This window comes from Eptatretus burgeri, chromosome 12 (genome assembly GCF_056783735.1).
Source record: "Eptatretus burgeri isolate ZD-2024b chromosome 12, Ebu_testis_v1, whole genome shotgun sequence".
NCBI classification, from domain to species: domain Eukaryota; kingdom Metazoa; phylum Chordata; class Myxini; order Myxiniformes; family Myxinidae; genus Eptatretus; species Eptatretus burgeri.
This window is the reverse complement of record NC_140972.1, coordinates 19,904,482-19,922,802: the sequence shown is the minus strand read 5'-3', so window position 1 is coordinate 19,922,802 and position 18,321 is coordinate 19,904,482. Positions and strand designations below refer to the sequence as shown.

Genomic DNA, 18,321 nt, shown 5'->3' with positions numbered 1-18,321 from the left:
ATTCCTTCTTGCAAACCTACCGTAGAAGCCAGACTTGTGGAGAGCTTAGGATGTTATCACATGCACACAGTGACCAGTCTTTGCCATGAAGGTATGCCGCTTTTCAAAGTTGCCAAAGGCCTCTTGGTGGCCTCTCTGATCAGTCTCCTTACTTGGTCATCCAGTTTGGAGGGGCAGCCTGATCGAGACAGGGTCTTGGTGGTACCATACATCTTCCACTTCTTCATGATTGTCTTGACTGTAGTCCAAGGACTTTCAGGATTTGAAATATTTTTATACCCATCCCCTGATCTATGCCTTTCCAAAACTTTATCCCAGAGGGCTTTTGAAAGCTCCTTGGTGCTCATGGTTGAGTCTTTGCTCTGAAGTGCATTACCCAGCACAGGAAACCCACAGTAACAGCTTATTTTATTCTGAAATAATCAGAATCACTACAATTTAACACAGGGAGAGGTCAATTAACTTGATGTGTGATTTTGAAGGTGATTGGTTACACCTGAGCTAACTTACAATTGCTATTATATAGGGGGGGGGGAGGGTTAGGTGGATACTTATCTGACCAAGATATTCCAGATTTGTATTTTTAATTAATTTTCTGAAATTTGTTTTTCACTTGGAAGTTGCGGTTTATGATGTGTAAATGAAGGTGGAGAAAGTCTGATTTAATGCAATTTACTTCCAGGCTATAAGGAAACTCAAGGTCAAAATCTTGAAAAGGGGTGTGGAGGTGTAGATTTTCTATAGGCACTGTACCTCCGCCAGGCTGAACAGTTTACGTTTTATATCCCACTGATAGGACGGATCTGCATCCAGACGTTAACCAAAATCTAATTGGCTTGTCCTTGTCACATACCCAACTCACCCACCAAGTTTTGTCATAATCAGTCCACAACTTTTTGAAATATGCTATACAGTATATCGTTTTTGGCCCCATCTCTCAATGCTGAAGAATCGCTTAAAAATTAAAAACATTCTCGGATCCAGATCCGGATCTTCACCAAAATCTACTAAATTCATCTTCGTCATACACCCAATCTGTCCACCAAGTTTCGTTCAAATCCGTGAATAACTTTTTGAGATATCCTGCTCACAGACAGACAAACAAACAGACACGAAGGCATTAGGCAGTAGCTTGACAGGTATGACGAAAATCATGCAAATGACATCACTGTCACCTTGATCTTTGACATATAGTCAAAAACATTGACAATCTCACTTTTGTCCTTTGGAATCCTCTGGTAAAGTTGAACAAAGATAGCTGAAAGCGTTCGCGAGTTATCACACTCACAGACAAACGTACAACCAAACAAGACAGACCGACATAAATTATGTTGAAAATTTTAAATTTTTCTCAAAACAAACAAGGGTGGAAACATAACCTCTGTCCACCTACGGTGGTAGAGGTAATTATATGCTCATCATTTGCAAGACAATGTGGTTTAATGTTAAAAATTATTTCTTGGTTTCAAAATTAATGAGTTTATAATTCCAAAACCCATCATAAAAATGTTTCCCTACATATTTTGTAAGCAACTTTTTTATTAGCATCTGCTTTACAAATGTTTTGCTATTGTATTAAAAGGTAACTTAGCAGGTCACCAGACTGACCTAGAGGTACGTGCACTCGCCTTGAAGCTATCTAGCCTGGGTTTGAATCTCGACCCAGCTATAAACTGTCATCCTGGTGTTTCACAGGCAGGGTGATTCATCAATGTGTGTGCCGTCCCTCAGATGGACGTTAAAACTGACGTCCCGTCTACCGGCATTAGTTGGTGGATGTTAAAGATCTTACAGTGTCCTTCACGAAGAATAGGCAAGCCATCGCCGGCACCCTGAACAAATTACAGATTCCTGCCCAAACCACTGCAAACCACCCAGCTTAGCCATTGCTCAGGAAGCTGCTTTAGCAGCACCAACGCTCTGCAGAGGATGGTACATCAAAGAAAGAGAGAGAGAGTACATGTCACCACCTGTAGTTGTATCCTTTGAGTAGATGGCAAATGCTGACACGAAGAGCACATCTCAGGTGCGCCTGTATGACAATGCTGAATTCCAGCACAGCTCGAGTCGATGCCAATATCAATCCATGCCTGGCTCTTGTCTCGTCGACGCCTGAGTGATTAACAATTTGCTTTTAAATTAACTTTTCACGTAACCAAGTATGCTGCACATCTCTAACATCCCAACTCGTGTCATATGAAGTCATGTCTCACCTCAAGCCATTTCATTTTTATTTCTTTTCCAAATAAATTACAAGAGGATAACTTTCAAGGCTAATGTTACAATACCACGAAACGCGTATTTTCCCGATGGAAAACACAACGCTGAATACAAAATCAAACGAGAAAGCATCTCGAAATGCAAAAGCATAACTTTGTACTCAAACTAAACTTGATGAAAACGATGATTGAAACAACAATTGTACATTTTATTAATTTGGGTTCTTCATAATCTCATCATAATGGTTTGTTGAAGACTTGATGACAAAAGCTCAATTGGTAAAATACGTTACGGCCTGGAGATACACACTGAATATCAATGGTAAACAAGGATTTCGATTAAAACATGTATGACTGGTGAACCACTTAACCAATAACATCGTCATTACAACCCTTTATTCCCCATTGGGAGTAAAATGAGGCGTGACAAGTTTCAAAATTTTCCGATCAGCGGTTTCAGAGATATAATGTTTTAATTATTTGTGTATAATCCAAGATAGTTGCCATATCACGAGACCTATGACGTCACAATTATAATTGAAATATTCTGCATATGGGTGGGGGTTGGGGGGGGTCCGCTCATCCAAGTGGTTGCTGAAGAAAAAAAAAACTGTTAAAAAATAATAGAGCATAAAAAAGGCCAAAAAAAGGGTTGAACAATGATAACTAGAAGGGGACTCGGTGGAGTGCAGAACTCCGCCAGATTGATTAGTTGAGATTTTGTATTCCACTGATAGGCCGGATCTAGATTCGGACCTGAACTAAAATATAATCGGCTTGTTCTCATCACATAAGCAACTCATCCACCAAGTTTCATCCGCATCAGTCCGCAACTTTTTCAGATATCGTTTTCGCCCGATCACTCAGTGGTGAAAAGAAAATGACTTAAAAAGATTCTTGGACTCGGATATTCACGAAAATTGAATAACTTCTTCCCCGTTCCATATCCAACCTGCCCACCAAGTTTTGGCCGAATCTGTCCATAACTTTTTGAGATATCCTGCTGTATGTCGTTTTTGGCCCAATCTCTTGTTGGTGAAAAATCACTTTAAAATTTCTCGGATCCGGATCCAGATTTGGATCGTCACCAAAATCTAATCATTTAGTCCTTGTCACATACCCAAGCTCTCCACCAAATGTCGTCCAAATCCATGCACAACTTAGACATATTTTGTTCACAAGCAAACAGACAGGGGTGAAAACATAACCTCCATCCACCTTTGGTGGCAGAGGTAATAATCATAATTAATAATGAAAATTATTTCAACAAAATTATTAATTTGTCTTCTCCATATTCTCAGAATAAAGATTCGTTGAAAATTTGATGACAAATGGTAAAAAAAAAGAAGTTATGGCCTGGAGACACACACACACACACACACACACACACACACACACACACACACACACACACACACACACACACACACACACACACACACACACACACACACACACACACACACACACACACACACACACACACACACACACGTGATTGCAAAACCCCGTCTTCTGCTGCATGTGGGACAGACTAACTCGAGCAAAATCAATGGTGCGCCATCGCAAATCCCCGTGCTTTTCACCGAAAGCAAAGTCGAAACAATGAAAAACGTTCCACCAGCAATGACCCAACATCAAATTTTGAGTTAAAAAAACAAAACAAAAAAACATTTTGTTCCTGTTTTGACCCCTGTGACCTTGCGGTCAAATCCCAAACAATCGTTACATATTGTATGCGTCTCCCAATGTTGATTGCACATTCAAAGTTTCATTTTAAAATGTACCTGTAATTGCATTTTTTGGTTTTTACCTCCGCTCCAGGTGGCAGGGTCAAAAAATGATACCGCTCTTGCTCCTTGCCATGTGATGATCATAACTTCCAAGTTTGGTGAAATTATGCACAACCGTTTAGGAGGAGACAGTGTGACGGAAAGACAAGCAGACGGACAGAGCCGATTACAACAGCCTCCCATTCTTTTCAAAAAGCGTAGGGATGACGAGCATAAGACTAACCTGAGACGACTAGCTGAAGCATAATTTTGTTTGTCCTGCACATCGTGCTTGGACAAAGCATCAGGAGATGATTTGCTGACATCGTTTTGAGCAAGCAAACCTCCACTTTCCTCCTTCACACCTGTGACACAATGCAACAAAGTTAATAAGCCCAGTATCGTGTTTTCGGAATCTATGAAAGTTACTTTAAATGCAAAACAGGAAGAGAAAAGAACGAGGTCCAGTTAAACAGACAAGACCTTCATAATTTGGCCACCATGGTTTCCAATGGTCCTGCAATTGCAGCACAGTCATCACTTGCTGTCCAAATCTCCACAATACTCCAGGGACATTCTGACAGCACATGTAGCTGTCTTCGTCATGCTCCAACGTCTTGGCAACAGCTCTCTGCGCAGTGCAGTACATCAAGCATCACAAAAGCCCTCCTGACAAATACATTTTTTTTACATGTGTCAGCATCCTGTGAGTGCATTGGACTGTTAGTGTTCCCAAACTGAACCCTTGTTCATGATGTAGGTAACTGCTGGAAAGCAGTCCAGACTCGGTGGTCTAATGGTTGAGTGTCCACTGCGAGTTCGGGTGGTTGGCGGTTCCAACCCGACCCCGGACGAGTCACACTGAAGACTTTTAAAATGGTACGTGCTGCTTCCTTGCTTGATGCTCAGCATTTATAAATGATAGAGCATGGACAAACAACCATGGGTTGGCAACCATTGTGCTAGCTTGATGAGCGGAATGGCCTGCTCCTGCGTTGAAGTCCCTCATAATCCCGGTTCAAATCCAATACTGTCTTCTGATATCCTTGCGATTCATGTTGAAGTCCAATGATGTCTACTAATGTCTGCGTCCACCACATTGATGATTTAAATCTCCCTTACAAGTCTAAGATAAGTGTAAGTTTTAAAAAAGCTCCTTTTAAACTTCAGTAACAAACTTCCTTCCACCATTTCATGCTTCCTTCATATCCCATCTCATCCTGAATCCCACCATCCATTGACCAGTCATGCTACATGTTCACAGTGAGGAGCCAAATTCACTAAAACAACACATCTTAGTTTGCAAAACAAGCCTGAAATCCCATAAACATGAAATTCCGTCACACCTGCAACCTTCGAAAGATTTGGTCACAACTCCAAACAGCAGAACATTCCGCAAAACGAGCAAGGAGTAGGTGACTCGCCACGCTGGATCGCCAGCACCTCAGCTCCACTTGTGCAATTTTCACTCCTTCAGTAAATTGCTTGTTGATAAAATTGTCCATCCCTTCAATGTGCCAGACCAATGACATCTGCTTCTTCACCTGTTTTTATTTAAAAAAAAAATAAGGAGGGTGGAAGGGATAACGGTAAAACAGTTGCAGAATAGTCCTGACGGAATAATAACTTCACGACAACAGAGGTGACAGCACAATGAGAAAGATAATTTTCACGTACAAAGAGAGACAAGTGAAATACATGGGGGTTATAGCGTAACATACAAGGCCTTTATCTGCAGTTTGATGGAGGACTGCTCTCCCCTCTGAGCTGGCACCACTGCTTCACACTTTGCTCACCTCCACACAATGGAAACAGAGGCCTTCAACATTATTGGAACCTCCCACGATGACGTCGAGGGTCTGTGGGCCTATCACTTCACCATTGCAGACTCGTCGATGGTCTCTCGGTCTTCCACCGCTTCCTTCCTGGTCTTGCACCATCTGCTCTTTCTGTACTTTGTCCAATTCCTCCCCCAGTTTCTGCTGGGTGCACACAGTACACCAGCAACTCCCTTTTGGTGAAACTACTTAATTCCGGAATAACTGCTCACCTCCACTCATTCGTTCCTCTTTTTTTTTCACCTGTGGAATCAACCTCCACATCCTCTTCAATCAAATCCTTCCCTCCAGGTATTCAAGACAGCTGTTCACCACCATTTCAGATGGTTCGGTGGACATTAAGGTGGACTTGCTTGGGAAGGCTGTGCGTCATTGGCTGAGGGATGAGAAGATAGCATCAAGAAAATTAACAAAAATAGATCTGGTCATGGATTTGTTCTGCTGTGGGCTTGAATGAGCTCTCTTGAAGCGATGTCAACATAGAGTTCTGCATCTCACAGCATGTCGTCCCTTGCATGGGGGTGTAAAGCCGGCTACCCCAGCTGCATTTCAGTGGACATTAAAGTTTCCAGTTTGGGTGTTCCGAGCAGAAGTGAGGAGTTGTACGGAATCGGCCTGGGGGAAAGCTGCGCTTGTTCACCGCTCCTGTAGAGCCAGAGCGATGCCACACCCGTGCCAGTGGCACACCCTATCCTCTCCTCCAGGCAAGTTGCAAAGGTCACGACGGGCCATTTCCCCGTCGAGTAAGCCGGGGACTGTGCCTGGATTTTCCTGCGGGATTCTGCTGGGAGTACCTGGTATTTCTGTCTCATGGATTCCCTCTGTCTTCTCTACTGTGGTGTGAATGTGGGTCCAGATGAAGGATATAGATAAGCTATACAAAACCATTGATCTTTTCTGTTCCCATTATCCCTCCTCAAGGCAACCCCTTTCAAAGTCTCCAGTTTTTCCTTCCTGAGAGCTTGCTTCTGTATCCATATTGTCGAACCCATGCATCCTCCCTTTCCCCTCATTCTTCCCCACATATCTTGTTTCTCCAACTTCCTCTATTTTGTCCATCAACACTGCTGTTGGTATGTTTCCCCCTCTCTTTCTGCTGTTCCTTTTGTTCTGTTACATCCTGATCCGTTCTATTGTTCTCGCTTTCCCACTGGCCTCGACTTTGTATACAAAACGAAAAAAAAAGATAAGAGGGAACAAGTATTGTTGTTTGTCTTTCAGCTTCTCCCGTTAGGGGTCGCCACAACGGATCATCCGTTATGATCCGCAAACTGATTTGGCATAGGTTTTACGCCGGATGCCCTTCCTGACGCAACCCTGGTCGCCTCTTACGACACAGGGATTTGGATTGGGTTTCGCCATGATTCCGGGCTGCCCGACACCCTCTCATAGTGCGGCCCAGTGCAGAGCTCTCGTCCTCAAGCGATCCTCCAACCCAAGCCTCTGAGTAGCCGGATTACAGGCGCACGCCACTACACCCAGTATAAGAGGGAACAAGTATGTGTGGTAAAATTACCTGAGCACGTACCTGTTTACGACGTGGATGACCGATCGCTGTGTTGGCTGATTTTGGTTCCACACAAGATTCTTGCACCTCAGTGTATCCTTTCCAGTTCCTTAACGGCCTTCCAGGAAGTCCTGCAGCCTCAGTCAATTGTTGAACCACCCTGACTTGTGCCACGAGGCAAGCCAAGCTCAGAGTTGAGGTCCAGGCCAGTAAGCCCAGACTATGTTCCACTCGTAGATGGCTCGCGGTGCTAAAAATGGGAAATATTTCCTGACCAAAATGTCTATGTTCCATGTGGGGCACAAAAGTAAGACATCTTGTAAATCCCCTTTAGAGAGAACCTGATTGAAGTGCAAGCCTGACTTAATTGCAGTGAAATACAGTCAGACAGCATCAGGTCTGCTTTCTTAAGACTCAGTTAATGCCATGAAGAGTCACTGCTTACCTTTCAGGCAGGACAGAGAGAGCGTCAAGTAACATAACAATCCTCCTGCCTTCCTGGAGCACAAACTGCTGCAAGGACTCTGCAAGCAGCTGTTGTTTATCCAGCCATCCCTGAATAAAGAAAAACAGCAGCCAAGTGTACAAGGACGGACATTTAAAAAAATAATTTTTCTGATTCCCTACAAAGGGAAAAAAGTAATAAAACAACCTGTTGCATAAACAAGAGCACACCAATATTGCCATGATTGGGTAAGTACAGTACTTGGATGGCAGACTTCCATGGGAAGGCTGTGTCATTCATTGGATGAGGGATGCTGCGTCACTGTGTCATTGGGATGTCATTCATCGGATGAAAATTACATCAAGAAAATAAAAGAAAACATGTCTGGTCATGGATTTGTTCTTCTGTGGGCTTGAATGAGCCATCATGAACCGATGTCGACACGGAGTTTTCCATCTCAGAGCATGCCGTCCCTTGAATGAGGATGTAAAGCCGGCTAACCCATCTGCATTTCAGTGGACATTGAAGTTTCCAGCTCGGGCGTTCCGAGCGGAAGCGAGGAGTTGTCCGGAATGAGCCTGTGGGAAAGCTGCACTTCTACACCGCTCCTGTTAAGCCAGAGCCACGCCACACCCGTGCCAGAGTCACATCCTCTGCTTTTCTCCAGGCCAGATGCCGAAGAAACGGGACACGATGGGCCATTTCCCTGCTGAGCAAGGCGTGACGGTGACTGGATTTTCCTGCCTGGGTGTACCTGGTATTTCTGTCTCGTGGATTATCTCTGTCTTCTCGACCGTGGTGTGCATGTGGGCCCAGATTAAGGACTTAGATTATGAAGAAATCCTGTTCATTCATCGGTGTGCATGGTTTGATAAGGATAAGGGGTTTTCATTGCCATTTATTGTATTTGCTTTGTGTATTCTTTCCCCCATGTGAGCATCACTAGTTAGATTAAATATAGCTGGTCTCAGGGTGAATTTGAGTCATTGTGGTCACTTTTGCAAAATCTGTTGAGGGTTGATTGGCGATGACAATTAGAGAGGTCTTTCCAGACTGTGCCTCACGTCTCTTGGCTTTGCTCAGCCATTAATTAGAGATGAGGCATGCGGCATCAATTAGCATAAGGCTTGGCTGATTCATCAGTCCCACCGGCATGGTTTTCGAGTGGAAAAACCAGTAATCCGGACCGGGACGGCTGATCGAGCTGGCCATTACAGTCACGTTGAAGCATCTGGCCCAGATCGCACCAAGCAACTGGAACGACCCACACGGCTACGACGATATAAAGTGCCATCACTGATGACTAATAGATGCCAATGGCCTAAATTTTTTTCCATGATATGCCGTACTCGTGCAGAACTTTTGAAATATTCTTTGTACACTCTGTGATGTTCCATAATATGACATAAACACTGGCATCGAAAAGACAACAATAGTTATTAACTGGTTCACAAAAAAGTTCCACATTCCTGTAAGCAAAGACAGTGTGGAGGTGATGCTTGTGGTAGAATAGCCACCAGTCACTGGTAAACTGAACATCATAAACTTTGCCAATGTAAAGGCCCTGTCACACCTTGACGATTTAGCCAGCAATGGCAACGTATAAAAATGTATGTAAAACGTTGGCATACGCTGAAATTTTGATGTTTTTTAAAAAAGTTTTGGTCGTATTCATAACGTGTTGGTCGTATGCATAACATATTAGTTACGGGCACAGAACGTTTTGTTGTCTTATAGATAACTTATACCAACGAATGCTTAGCCTGTTGTCGGTGTTCACAACCTATGCCCAACGATAGTTTAACTTAGGCATAGCGCGCTGCACGTATCGCCGACGAAGTCGTGGCGTTCTCTGTTAAAAACCTGCCGCACGCCGATTTAAATCATAACCGCCTGAAAATTGAAAGTGTCAACATCGCAGTCACACCTTGACGATTTAAAAAGCCTATGCCGACTTATGAAAAATTTGTCTAAAACGCTGGCACACGTCGAATACGTTATGGGTAAGTTTTGTATACGTTAAGAGCACGCTGAAAAACACTGCCATACGTCGTAGTACGCTGGCTTTCATCGTTGTACTTTGCGGTTGTCCTCAAATGTTTGCATGCTTGAAATTTTACAACGTATGCCAGCGTATGACTCACACGTTCCCCTACGCTGGCCATAAGTTGTAGGCACGTTATGCGATCGTTGACACACATTACTTGTAAGTTACTCATAAGTCGAAAGACGTCGAGGTAATGATTAGCATACCCGAAACTTATTTATAACCTATGAGTTACGTGTTGTAGGCACGTTACACGATTGTTGACACACGTCGAGGCACGTTATGCGATCGTTGACACACGTCGAGGCACATTACTTGTAAGTTACTCATAAGTCGAAACACGTCGAGGTAATGCTTAGCATACCCAAAACTTATTTCTAACCTATGAGTAACGTGCTTTGAACCTTTGTGTAACGTACCTCCAACGCATATTGACGTATGTAGACGTATTTGATTGACGTCTTCCGGACGATCACAGAACTTACTGAACGTGTTTCTAATTTACAGCTACCTTATAATGGCGTATTGGCAGCGTTTAAAAAAAAACAACAACAATAACTTCCGATATTTCATCACATGCCGTTACGTCACATCCGATTGCCTCTTCAGTTTGCTCATGTCTTATTCTTAGTTCCTCCTCTGTGAATATTTTCTGTTTGAGGATATTGTCACGTCAACGACGAAACTGAAAAGCAAATGTCCGAATATATTTTAAAATTCGTGATCGACTAAAAAAAATAATAATAAAAAAAACAACAACAACAACAACTTCAGATATTTCGTCACGTGCCTTCACAGAGCCAAGGAGAAAGAAAAGAAAATGTGCCTTGACGGAGAAAAGTTTCGGGTATACTAAACATTATTTCGACCTGTTTCGACTTATGAGTAACTTACAAGTAACGTGTGTCGACGTCTGTCAACGATCGCATAACGTGCCTACAACTTATGGCCAGCGTAGCAGAACGTGTGAGTCATACGCTGGCATACGTTGTAAAATTTCAAGCTTGCAAAAATTTGAGGACAACCGCAAAGTACAACGATGAAAGCCAGTGTACTACGACGTATGGCAGTGTTTTTCAGCGTGCTCTTAACATATACAAAACTTACCCATAACGTATTTGACGTGTGCCAGCGTTTTAGACAAATTTTTCATAAGTCGGCATACGCTGGCGAAATCATCAAGGTATGACAGTGCCTTAAGGTTGCTGGTATCGTACGCATATGTGGATAACATAATATCTGTTTCAGGCTTCTGCCATGTTAATGAAGACACAGATTGGTTCCGGTTTGATGTTTTTCTCGCATGGAGAGCTTCCAAACTTGCTCATGGAGAAAGGACATATTTTAGTCACAATTATTATTATGCTAACATTCTGACATCACAGAACATTAAAAAAACATTAAAAAAATTTTTTTTGAAACCTTCATGAACAAACTGAAAGAAATGAGCAACAACCTGTTGAAACTTCCGCAGATGTTTCTGTCGTATTTTCTGTCTCTTGTGAAACATCCTCTCTTCCTGCACCACTGCTCCCTTGAGCGCGTTGTGCAGCCTTTTCTGCCAGCCATCCAACTCTGCTGCCCCAGCCTGCAGGAGCACTGTCTCCAAGAGGGAGTCGAGAGATCTTTGGAGTTCTGCACTTGCATGCTACAGACATTCAGAAACAACAGACCAAGTCAAACTCCGTCATGCACAGTCTTTCCTTGGCACACTGAAGCTCCTGACCACATACAAAGCTTTCGTCTGCAGCCTGATGGAGTACTGCTCTCCCCTCTGGGCTGGTGCTCCTGCCTCCCACCTTTCTCGGCTTCACGCTGTAGAAACCAGGGTATTTCGGATCATCGGCATCTCCCGCAATGATGCTGAGTCTTTGGGTCTCTCACTCTCTCACCGCTGGCAGGTCGGTGGTCTTTCTGTCTTCTACTGTCTCCTCTCCGGCCTCGCCCATCGCCTGCTCTGTCTACGATCTGTCCCCCCCCCCCGCCACCCGATCCCCCTCCCCCATCATATTTGCGCAGGGCGCTCAAGATCCGCCAGCAACCCCCTTCTGGTAAAACTACCAAAATCAAGAATCACTGCTCAACCTTCACTCTTTCATTCCTCTTTTTTTTTCCTGCCTTTGGAACAAACTTCCACACTCTCTTCAATCTCAACTCTTCCCTGAAGGTCTTCAAAACAGCTGTTCACCACCATCTTTTATCTTCCCCCATCCAAAACCACAATCTTTTTTATACCCCTGTCAATCCACCCCAAACCCACCTCCTTCAAATTCCCTGCTTTCCTTCCTGAAAGTTCCTGTAGTGTCCAACTTGTTTACCCCACGTACCCCACCCCATCCCTCTCCCTTCCACAGATCTCCTAATGTTTCCGTTCCCCACTGTTTTGTCCTTCCCTTTCTCGACCCTCTCATCTCCTGCTCCCCTTGTTGTATGCTCTGTGTGTTAGCTGTTATATGAGCCTTGACAATATATATATATATATATATATATATATATATATATATATATATATATATATATATATATAAAAACACAGCGACACTATATAAAATTTTTCCAACAAAACTAAATATTCCTTTATTCTTACCTTGTGCAAAGTACGAATGGAAACAGCCTCATCTTCATCAAGCTCTCGACAGAACATATCATGTTCCTTCCTCCAGCTCATCAGACTTAAATGGCACTGCTGCAGGTAACAATTTCATTGAGAGTCATCATATGTGCACACGACGACACACAAGATTAATAAGTATGGTGAAATGAATTAAAAGTTGGATTTTTTTTTTGGCATAAATTGAGGAAAGATATAAAGGTGGAACCATGAGGTATAAATGAGCAAGCATCCTGCTTCAATCATTACTGCAGATATGAACGCTAAAATAGGCTATGATAATGCAGAAGGATTATCTTACCAGAAATCCATGAATAGAAATTGTGGAAATGTCATGATCTTGCCGAGGAAAATGAATGAATTTCATTGAACACCATGTATAAAAAGTGTAAAGGTAAATTGTGCACTTTCAGATACCCAAACAGAAAGAGAGCGCAGTTCTATTAAATACTTATCAAAGCAAATATATTAAATACTAACAGCAAAGTTGAAAGATGGCAAAAAAAAATTCCACACGGAATGACCCAATATCAACTTGAAGGGCACTCGGTGGAGCGCATACCTCCGCCACGTTATTGCCTGATCCACGAGAACATATCGGCCAAAATACATTTTTGAAATACCATGCTATCCCGTAATATACATCATTTTTATCCCGATCTCTCAATGGTGAGGAATCACTTACAAAATTATCAGATCCAGATCCGGATCTTCACCAAAATTGAATGAATTCTTCTTTGTCACACACCCAGCATGTCCACCAAGTTTCATCCAAATCCATCAACAACTTTTTGGCCCGGTCTCTCAATGGTGACGAATCACTTTAAAAATTCTAGTAGTCGGATCCAGATCTAGATCTTCACCAAAATCTAACCAGTTCGTCCTTGTCACACACCGAACCTGTCCACAAAAGATCTGTCCACAACTTTTTGAGATATCTTGTACACAAACAAACAGAAAAACAGACAGAAAGGGGGGAAAACGTAACCTCCTTCACCTTCGGTGGCGGAGGTAAATATTGAGTTCATCTTTTTTCCCGTTTTGACCCCTGTGACCCGAAGTCCCCACTCTCTGGGGAATGAACTGGGGGTCAAACCCAAGAATAGTTATATATTTCATGCATCCCCAATGTTGATTGCATGTACAAAGTTCCATTTAAAAATGTTTTAAAATATACCCGTAATTGCATTTTTCACAACTGAACCTTTTGATCCTACCCCGGGGGATGGGGCCAAAAATGAGACTGCTCTTGCTCCTTTGTTTCCATGCGGTTATCATAACTACCAAGTTTGGTTAAATAATGTACAGCCGTTTAGGAGGAGATCGCATGACGGATGGACAGACAGACAGACAGACAGACAGCCATTTACAATATCCCCCCCCCCCCCATTTTTTTTTTTTAAAACGTGGGGATAAAAATGCCATTTGATTGGAATCTAAAGCTAAGAATGGATCGTCATATCAGTGATCAATACACAGTAGAAATAAGAAATAGATTTTAACTCGTCAGTGCTGACGATCAGGAAAACTCTGCCGAAATATTTAATGGAGACTCATGAGTTTGCAGGTGAGAGGGATATTCCTAAAAAAAAAAACCCCTAAAGTTAAGCAAAGAGTACCATGGAAAGATGTCCATTGCAACTGAAAGAGAAACTCTCAGTAAGTCTTCGAATGATACAGGCTGAGCTCAGAAGGACGACCAAAAGTAGATGAGGCAAAGTATGCACTAAATCTTGTCGACCAAATATCAGAAACCACTTACATAGAAGATAATGTACAAGTAATCAAAGATGCAAGTGATAATAATCAACAGAGGAGTCTAGCTTGGAAAACTGTGAATAAAACAACAGAAAGGAAATCAAACGACACCGCTCGGATTAAAGGTGATCCTCCATATGAGAGAAATAAAGCTCTTAAAGAGAATTTTTGCAAGTTCCTCGGTCATCCTCCAATCCTTGAAGATCAAGAAAAATCAACGGATTACACCAGATGCGGTACCTATTGAAACTGGAGTTTTCACGAAGGAGCAACTCAACGCATCCATCAAGCAATGAGCTAACAACAAAGCAGCTGGTCCAGATAGCATAGCAACAGCAGCCTGGAAAAGTGGAATCTTCGATATAATCCTTCACTTAAAATGTCAAATAATATCCTCCTCGATGGAGATAAGCAAATCATCTGGACTTATCCCTAAAAAACGCAATCCGAGTCTACCAAAAATTTACAGAGGTATCAGTCCGACACAAAATGTCTAATAAATTACAGAGGTAGCCAAAAATTTTCGATAAAATTCTATTGAATCGCACAAGTCCGTACATGGAGACCCTTCTATCCCCGATTCTGCTGTTCTTCTGCCTGGCGCCACACTCTATAGAGCCGATCGTATATTTGATTGTGTTGGTAAATCCAAGGGTGGTGGTTGAGTGTGTTTTTTGATCAACCAAAGGTGGTGCAACGATACCAGTGTTTTATCCACGCTTTGCACCTCTCATATTGAAACACCAACCATCAAGTGCAGACCGTATGACATGCATCGAGAGTTTTCCTCGCTTGTAATGGTGGCCATGTACATTCCTCCACAGGCACACGCTCCGATTGCTATCGGGGTGCTTGCTGATCATGTGATTTGAATGGAGAACTCTTTCTCTGATTGTCATGTTCTCGTTCTCAGAGACTTTCCCGTGCCCCGCTCGGCTCTTCTGATCACTCCATGATTTACCTGATACCGTCTCACCGGCAGAAGCTTAAAACTGCTAATCCGCAGATTTGCATTGCTAAATGCTGGGACCAGAATTATATTCAACAACTACAAGGTTGCTTTGATTGTCCTGATCGGGCCTCTTTTGCTGGTGCCTGTGTTGACTTGCATGAGTACAATGATGTGGTCACGTCACATATTCATATTTGCAAAGATCTCGGCATCTCAACCAAGAAGATCAAATCATGGGCAAATGACACACCATGGTTTAAAAGTGGTCTTTGGGCAAAGCTGAGAGTAAAGGAAGCAGCAGACAAGAGCGGCGATCGAGTTCTGTCCAAGAAAGCTAAATATGATGTGCAGAGGGAGATCCGCAGGGCAAAATTAAAGCACAGACAGAACGTGGAGAACCAGTTCTTAATTAATAATGCTCGAGCTGTTTGGCAAGGTCTTCAGAATGTCTGTCCTTAGAAGGAGAAGAATCATGTCACAAATGTTGAAGCGACCCCAAGCTTCCCGACAAGTTGAACGAGTTCTTCAGCCGCTATGATCCCCAGAATACCGTGCCTGTCCCGGTTTCTTTTCCGGTTGCTGATTCACTGCTTCCTGCATTCACTGCTGTGGAGGAGGCTGAAGTGAGGCATCTTTTCAGGAAAAAAGAATATCAGAAAAGCAGCTGGTCCTGATGGTGTTGCTACAGCAACTCTTAAGCATTGTTCATAACAGCTCTCCTCTGTTTTTGCTTGTATTTTCAACAGTTCTTTGCAACATTCTATAGTGCCTCTGTTATAAATCTTCTATTACTATGCCTCTCTTCAAGAACAATGACAATGCTCAACGATTATAGATGGCTCTCACCTCAGTGGTGATGAAGGCGTTTGAGCATTTGGTTCTCAAACATCTTAAGTCTATCACCACCTGTTGGCTTGATCCTCTTCGGTTTTCCTCTCGGGAAAATCGTTTGGTTGATGATGCTGATTGCCTTAGTTCTTTATTTTGCTCTTCAGCATCTTGAGTTTTCAAATCGTGATGCTCATGTTCTTTTTATTGATTTTAATGGCATTGTCCCTCAGAAACCTTATAGTTATATTTTATAAAATCCAGTCCCTTGACTTTCCTCCCTCAATTTGCTACTGGATTTTGGATTTTCTCCTTAACTGATTGCAAACAGTAAAATTAAACAATGAGTTGTCCCAGACGATTTGTCTTGAATACTGGTCCCCCACAAGGGTGCGTGCCGTCACCTCTTTATTCCCCTTTCACCAATGATTGGGTGTCTCATCATGAGTCTGTGCAGCTCGTGAAGTTTGCCGACGACACGACCCTCGAGGGTATTATCGTGAATTCTGATGAGTCAGAATACCTTGAGGAAGTTAATGGGTTTATGTCAGGGTGCAAACACAACAACCTCGAGCTGAATACTGCAAAGACTAAGGAGATGGTTGTTGGCTTTTGTAGGATGAAAAGTTCAGTTGACCCTCTTTACCATCAATGGTGTAGTTAGTGAAATTGTTGACTGCTTTAAACTTCTAGGTTCAAGCATTACCAGTAGTTTAAAGTGGGACCACAACACATATTAATATTAAGAAAGCTCAGCAATGCCTGTCCACCTCATCAACTCTACTTCTTGCGTGAAAGCTCAGCAACTCTACTTCTTACGGCAGCTAAAGAAGTTTGGCCTTTGCACGGAGATTCTCATCCAGTTTTATTGGGTCATTATAGAAAGTGTTTTGACTTTTTCTCCGTGTGTGTGGTATGGCAGCTACACCCAGCAACAAAAGCTTTGGCTCCAGAGGGTTGAGTGCACTGCTGGTAGGATAGTTGGATGTGTGTTGCCTTCTTTGGCTTCAATTTATACAGAGTATACTGTGACTAGATCGTGGAGGATAGTCTCTGATGCCTCACACACAGATAATGTCCTGTTTCAGCTTTTGCCATCTGGAAGGCGATACAGGTCACTTAGGTGTCAGACAAATCACTTTAGGAATTATTTTTTTCCTCAGGCAGTTATTACCCTGTCCAACCCCATAATCACACAAACAGCGCTCTTCTGTTTCTGCTGACATTTTTTTTTGTGGGGAGAGAGGAGGGTGAACACGAGAGATTGTATCATTTTAATTTTGTCAATTTTGGACATTTTGTTGTGCTTGTGATGTATTGTGTTGTGATGTGATGCCTGGTGTTGGCTTAATGGTTATGGTGGTGGGCTTGGGATCCTATGATCCTGAGTTCAAACCCCACTTTGCCGTTGAATTAATACCAGGTGGGGTTAACTCTGCCTGTCATCCTTCTGAGGTCGGCAAAATGAGTGCCAGCATGCTGGTATCCTGTGTCGGAGTGGCGACCCGTCCAGGATTGTGTCCAATAGCCAAGGAGTCTGCTTAGGCAGCACCAACGCTCTACACAGAGTACGGTCCCAATGGATGGATGGATGGATGGTAATGTATTGAGTGATTGCTTTGTTATTGGCGCAGCTTGAGTTTATTTTGAATTCAGTTTTATCGTCTGATGTGTTCTGGTTGACTTTTCGGAGGTGTATGATTTATTGTGATTGTATGTGTGACCACCACCAAGACACAATCCTTGTGCTTAAATTACACTTGGTAAAATAAAAGTTCTTCTCCTTCTCCTTCTTTTTCTTTTTATGGGTACTGACGGAACGGGTGTTTCTCAGCTACTGTAACATGATGGCAGCGGTGTTATGAAGTCATTGTTAAATCTGTCAAATTGTAGTTAAGTCGACGGTGAACTGTTTTGGAGATAATTCTCGGCCATGGTGAAGTTTAATTCACCGTAAAACCTCTACTTACTAAAGCCTGCTGGGTGGCTCGACTGGAAACAGCAGTTGGATTAAAAAAAAAAATTCTTCAAGAATAAAAATTAAAATAGAGCCGACTTCGAGGAAGAATCAAAATGGTGTTTTGATTGATCAACGCTCGCCGAGATCCTCCCAGACGCATAATCGATGGCATCAAGGCGAAAACAAATAAAAATATAAATAATCGTGACGTTTATAGACTTTCAAAAAGCTTTCAATTCAATCCACCGTGAAAAAATGGTTCCACATCTTGAAAGCTTGTGGAATACCGGAATCAGTCGTGAAAGCGAACTCTGTACTTCACACTGACATCATGGCGAAGGTTTTTTTAACATATAGTCAGGAGTACTACAAGGCGACACTCTA

General features: G+C 42.7%; 1 protein-coding gene across 2 annotated transcripts in view; it reads right to left on the bottom strand.

The window, feature by feature from the left end:
* The window catches only part of LOC147015204 (uncharacterized), a 43,349-nt gene that overhangs the window by 2,460 nt on the left and 22,568 nt on the right, over positions 1–18,321 (bottom strand). Inside the window, exons 10-17 of one of the 2 annotated variants that reach the window (XM_085849752.1) lie at positions 12,416–12,511; positions 11,285–11,476; positions 7,782–7,891; positions 7,346–7,586; positions 5,338–5,535; positions 4,475–4,622; positions 4,236–4,356; positions 1,971–2,112 (exon numbers count right to left, since the gene is read on the bottom strand). In XM_085849752.1, coding sequence (XP_085705878.1) covers positions 1,971–2,112; positions 4,236–4,356; positions 4,475–4,622; positions 5,338–5,535; positions 7,346–7,586; positions 7,782–7,891; positions 11,285–11,476; positions 12,416–12,511 — 1,248 coding nt within the window. Of the gene's footprint in view, positions 1–1,970; positions 2,113–4,235; positions 4,357–4,474; positions 4,623–5,337; positions 5,536–7,345; positions 7,587–7,781; positions 7,892–11,284; positions 11,477–12,415; positions 12,515–18,321 lie in introns of both variants that reach the window. The other variant, XM_085849753.1, reaches the window with a different exon arrangement.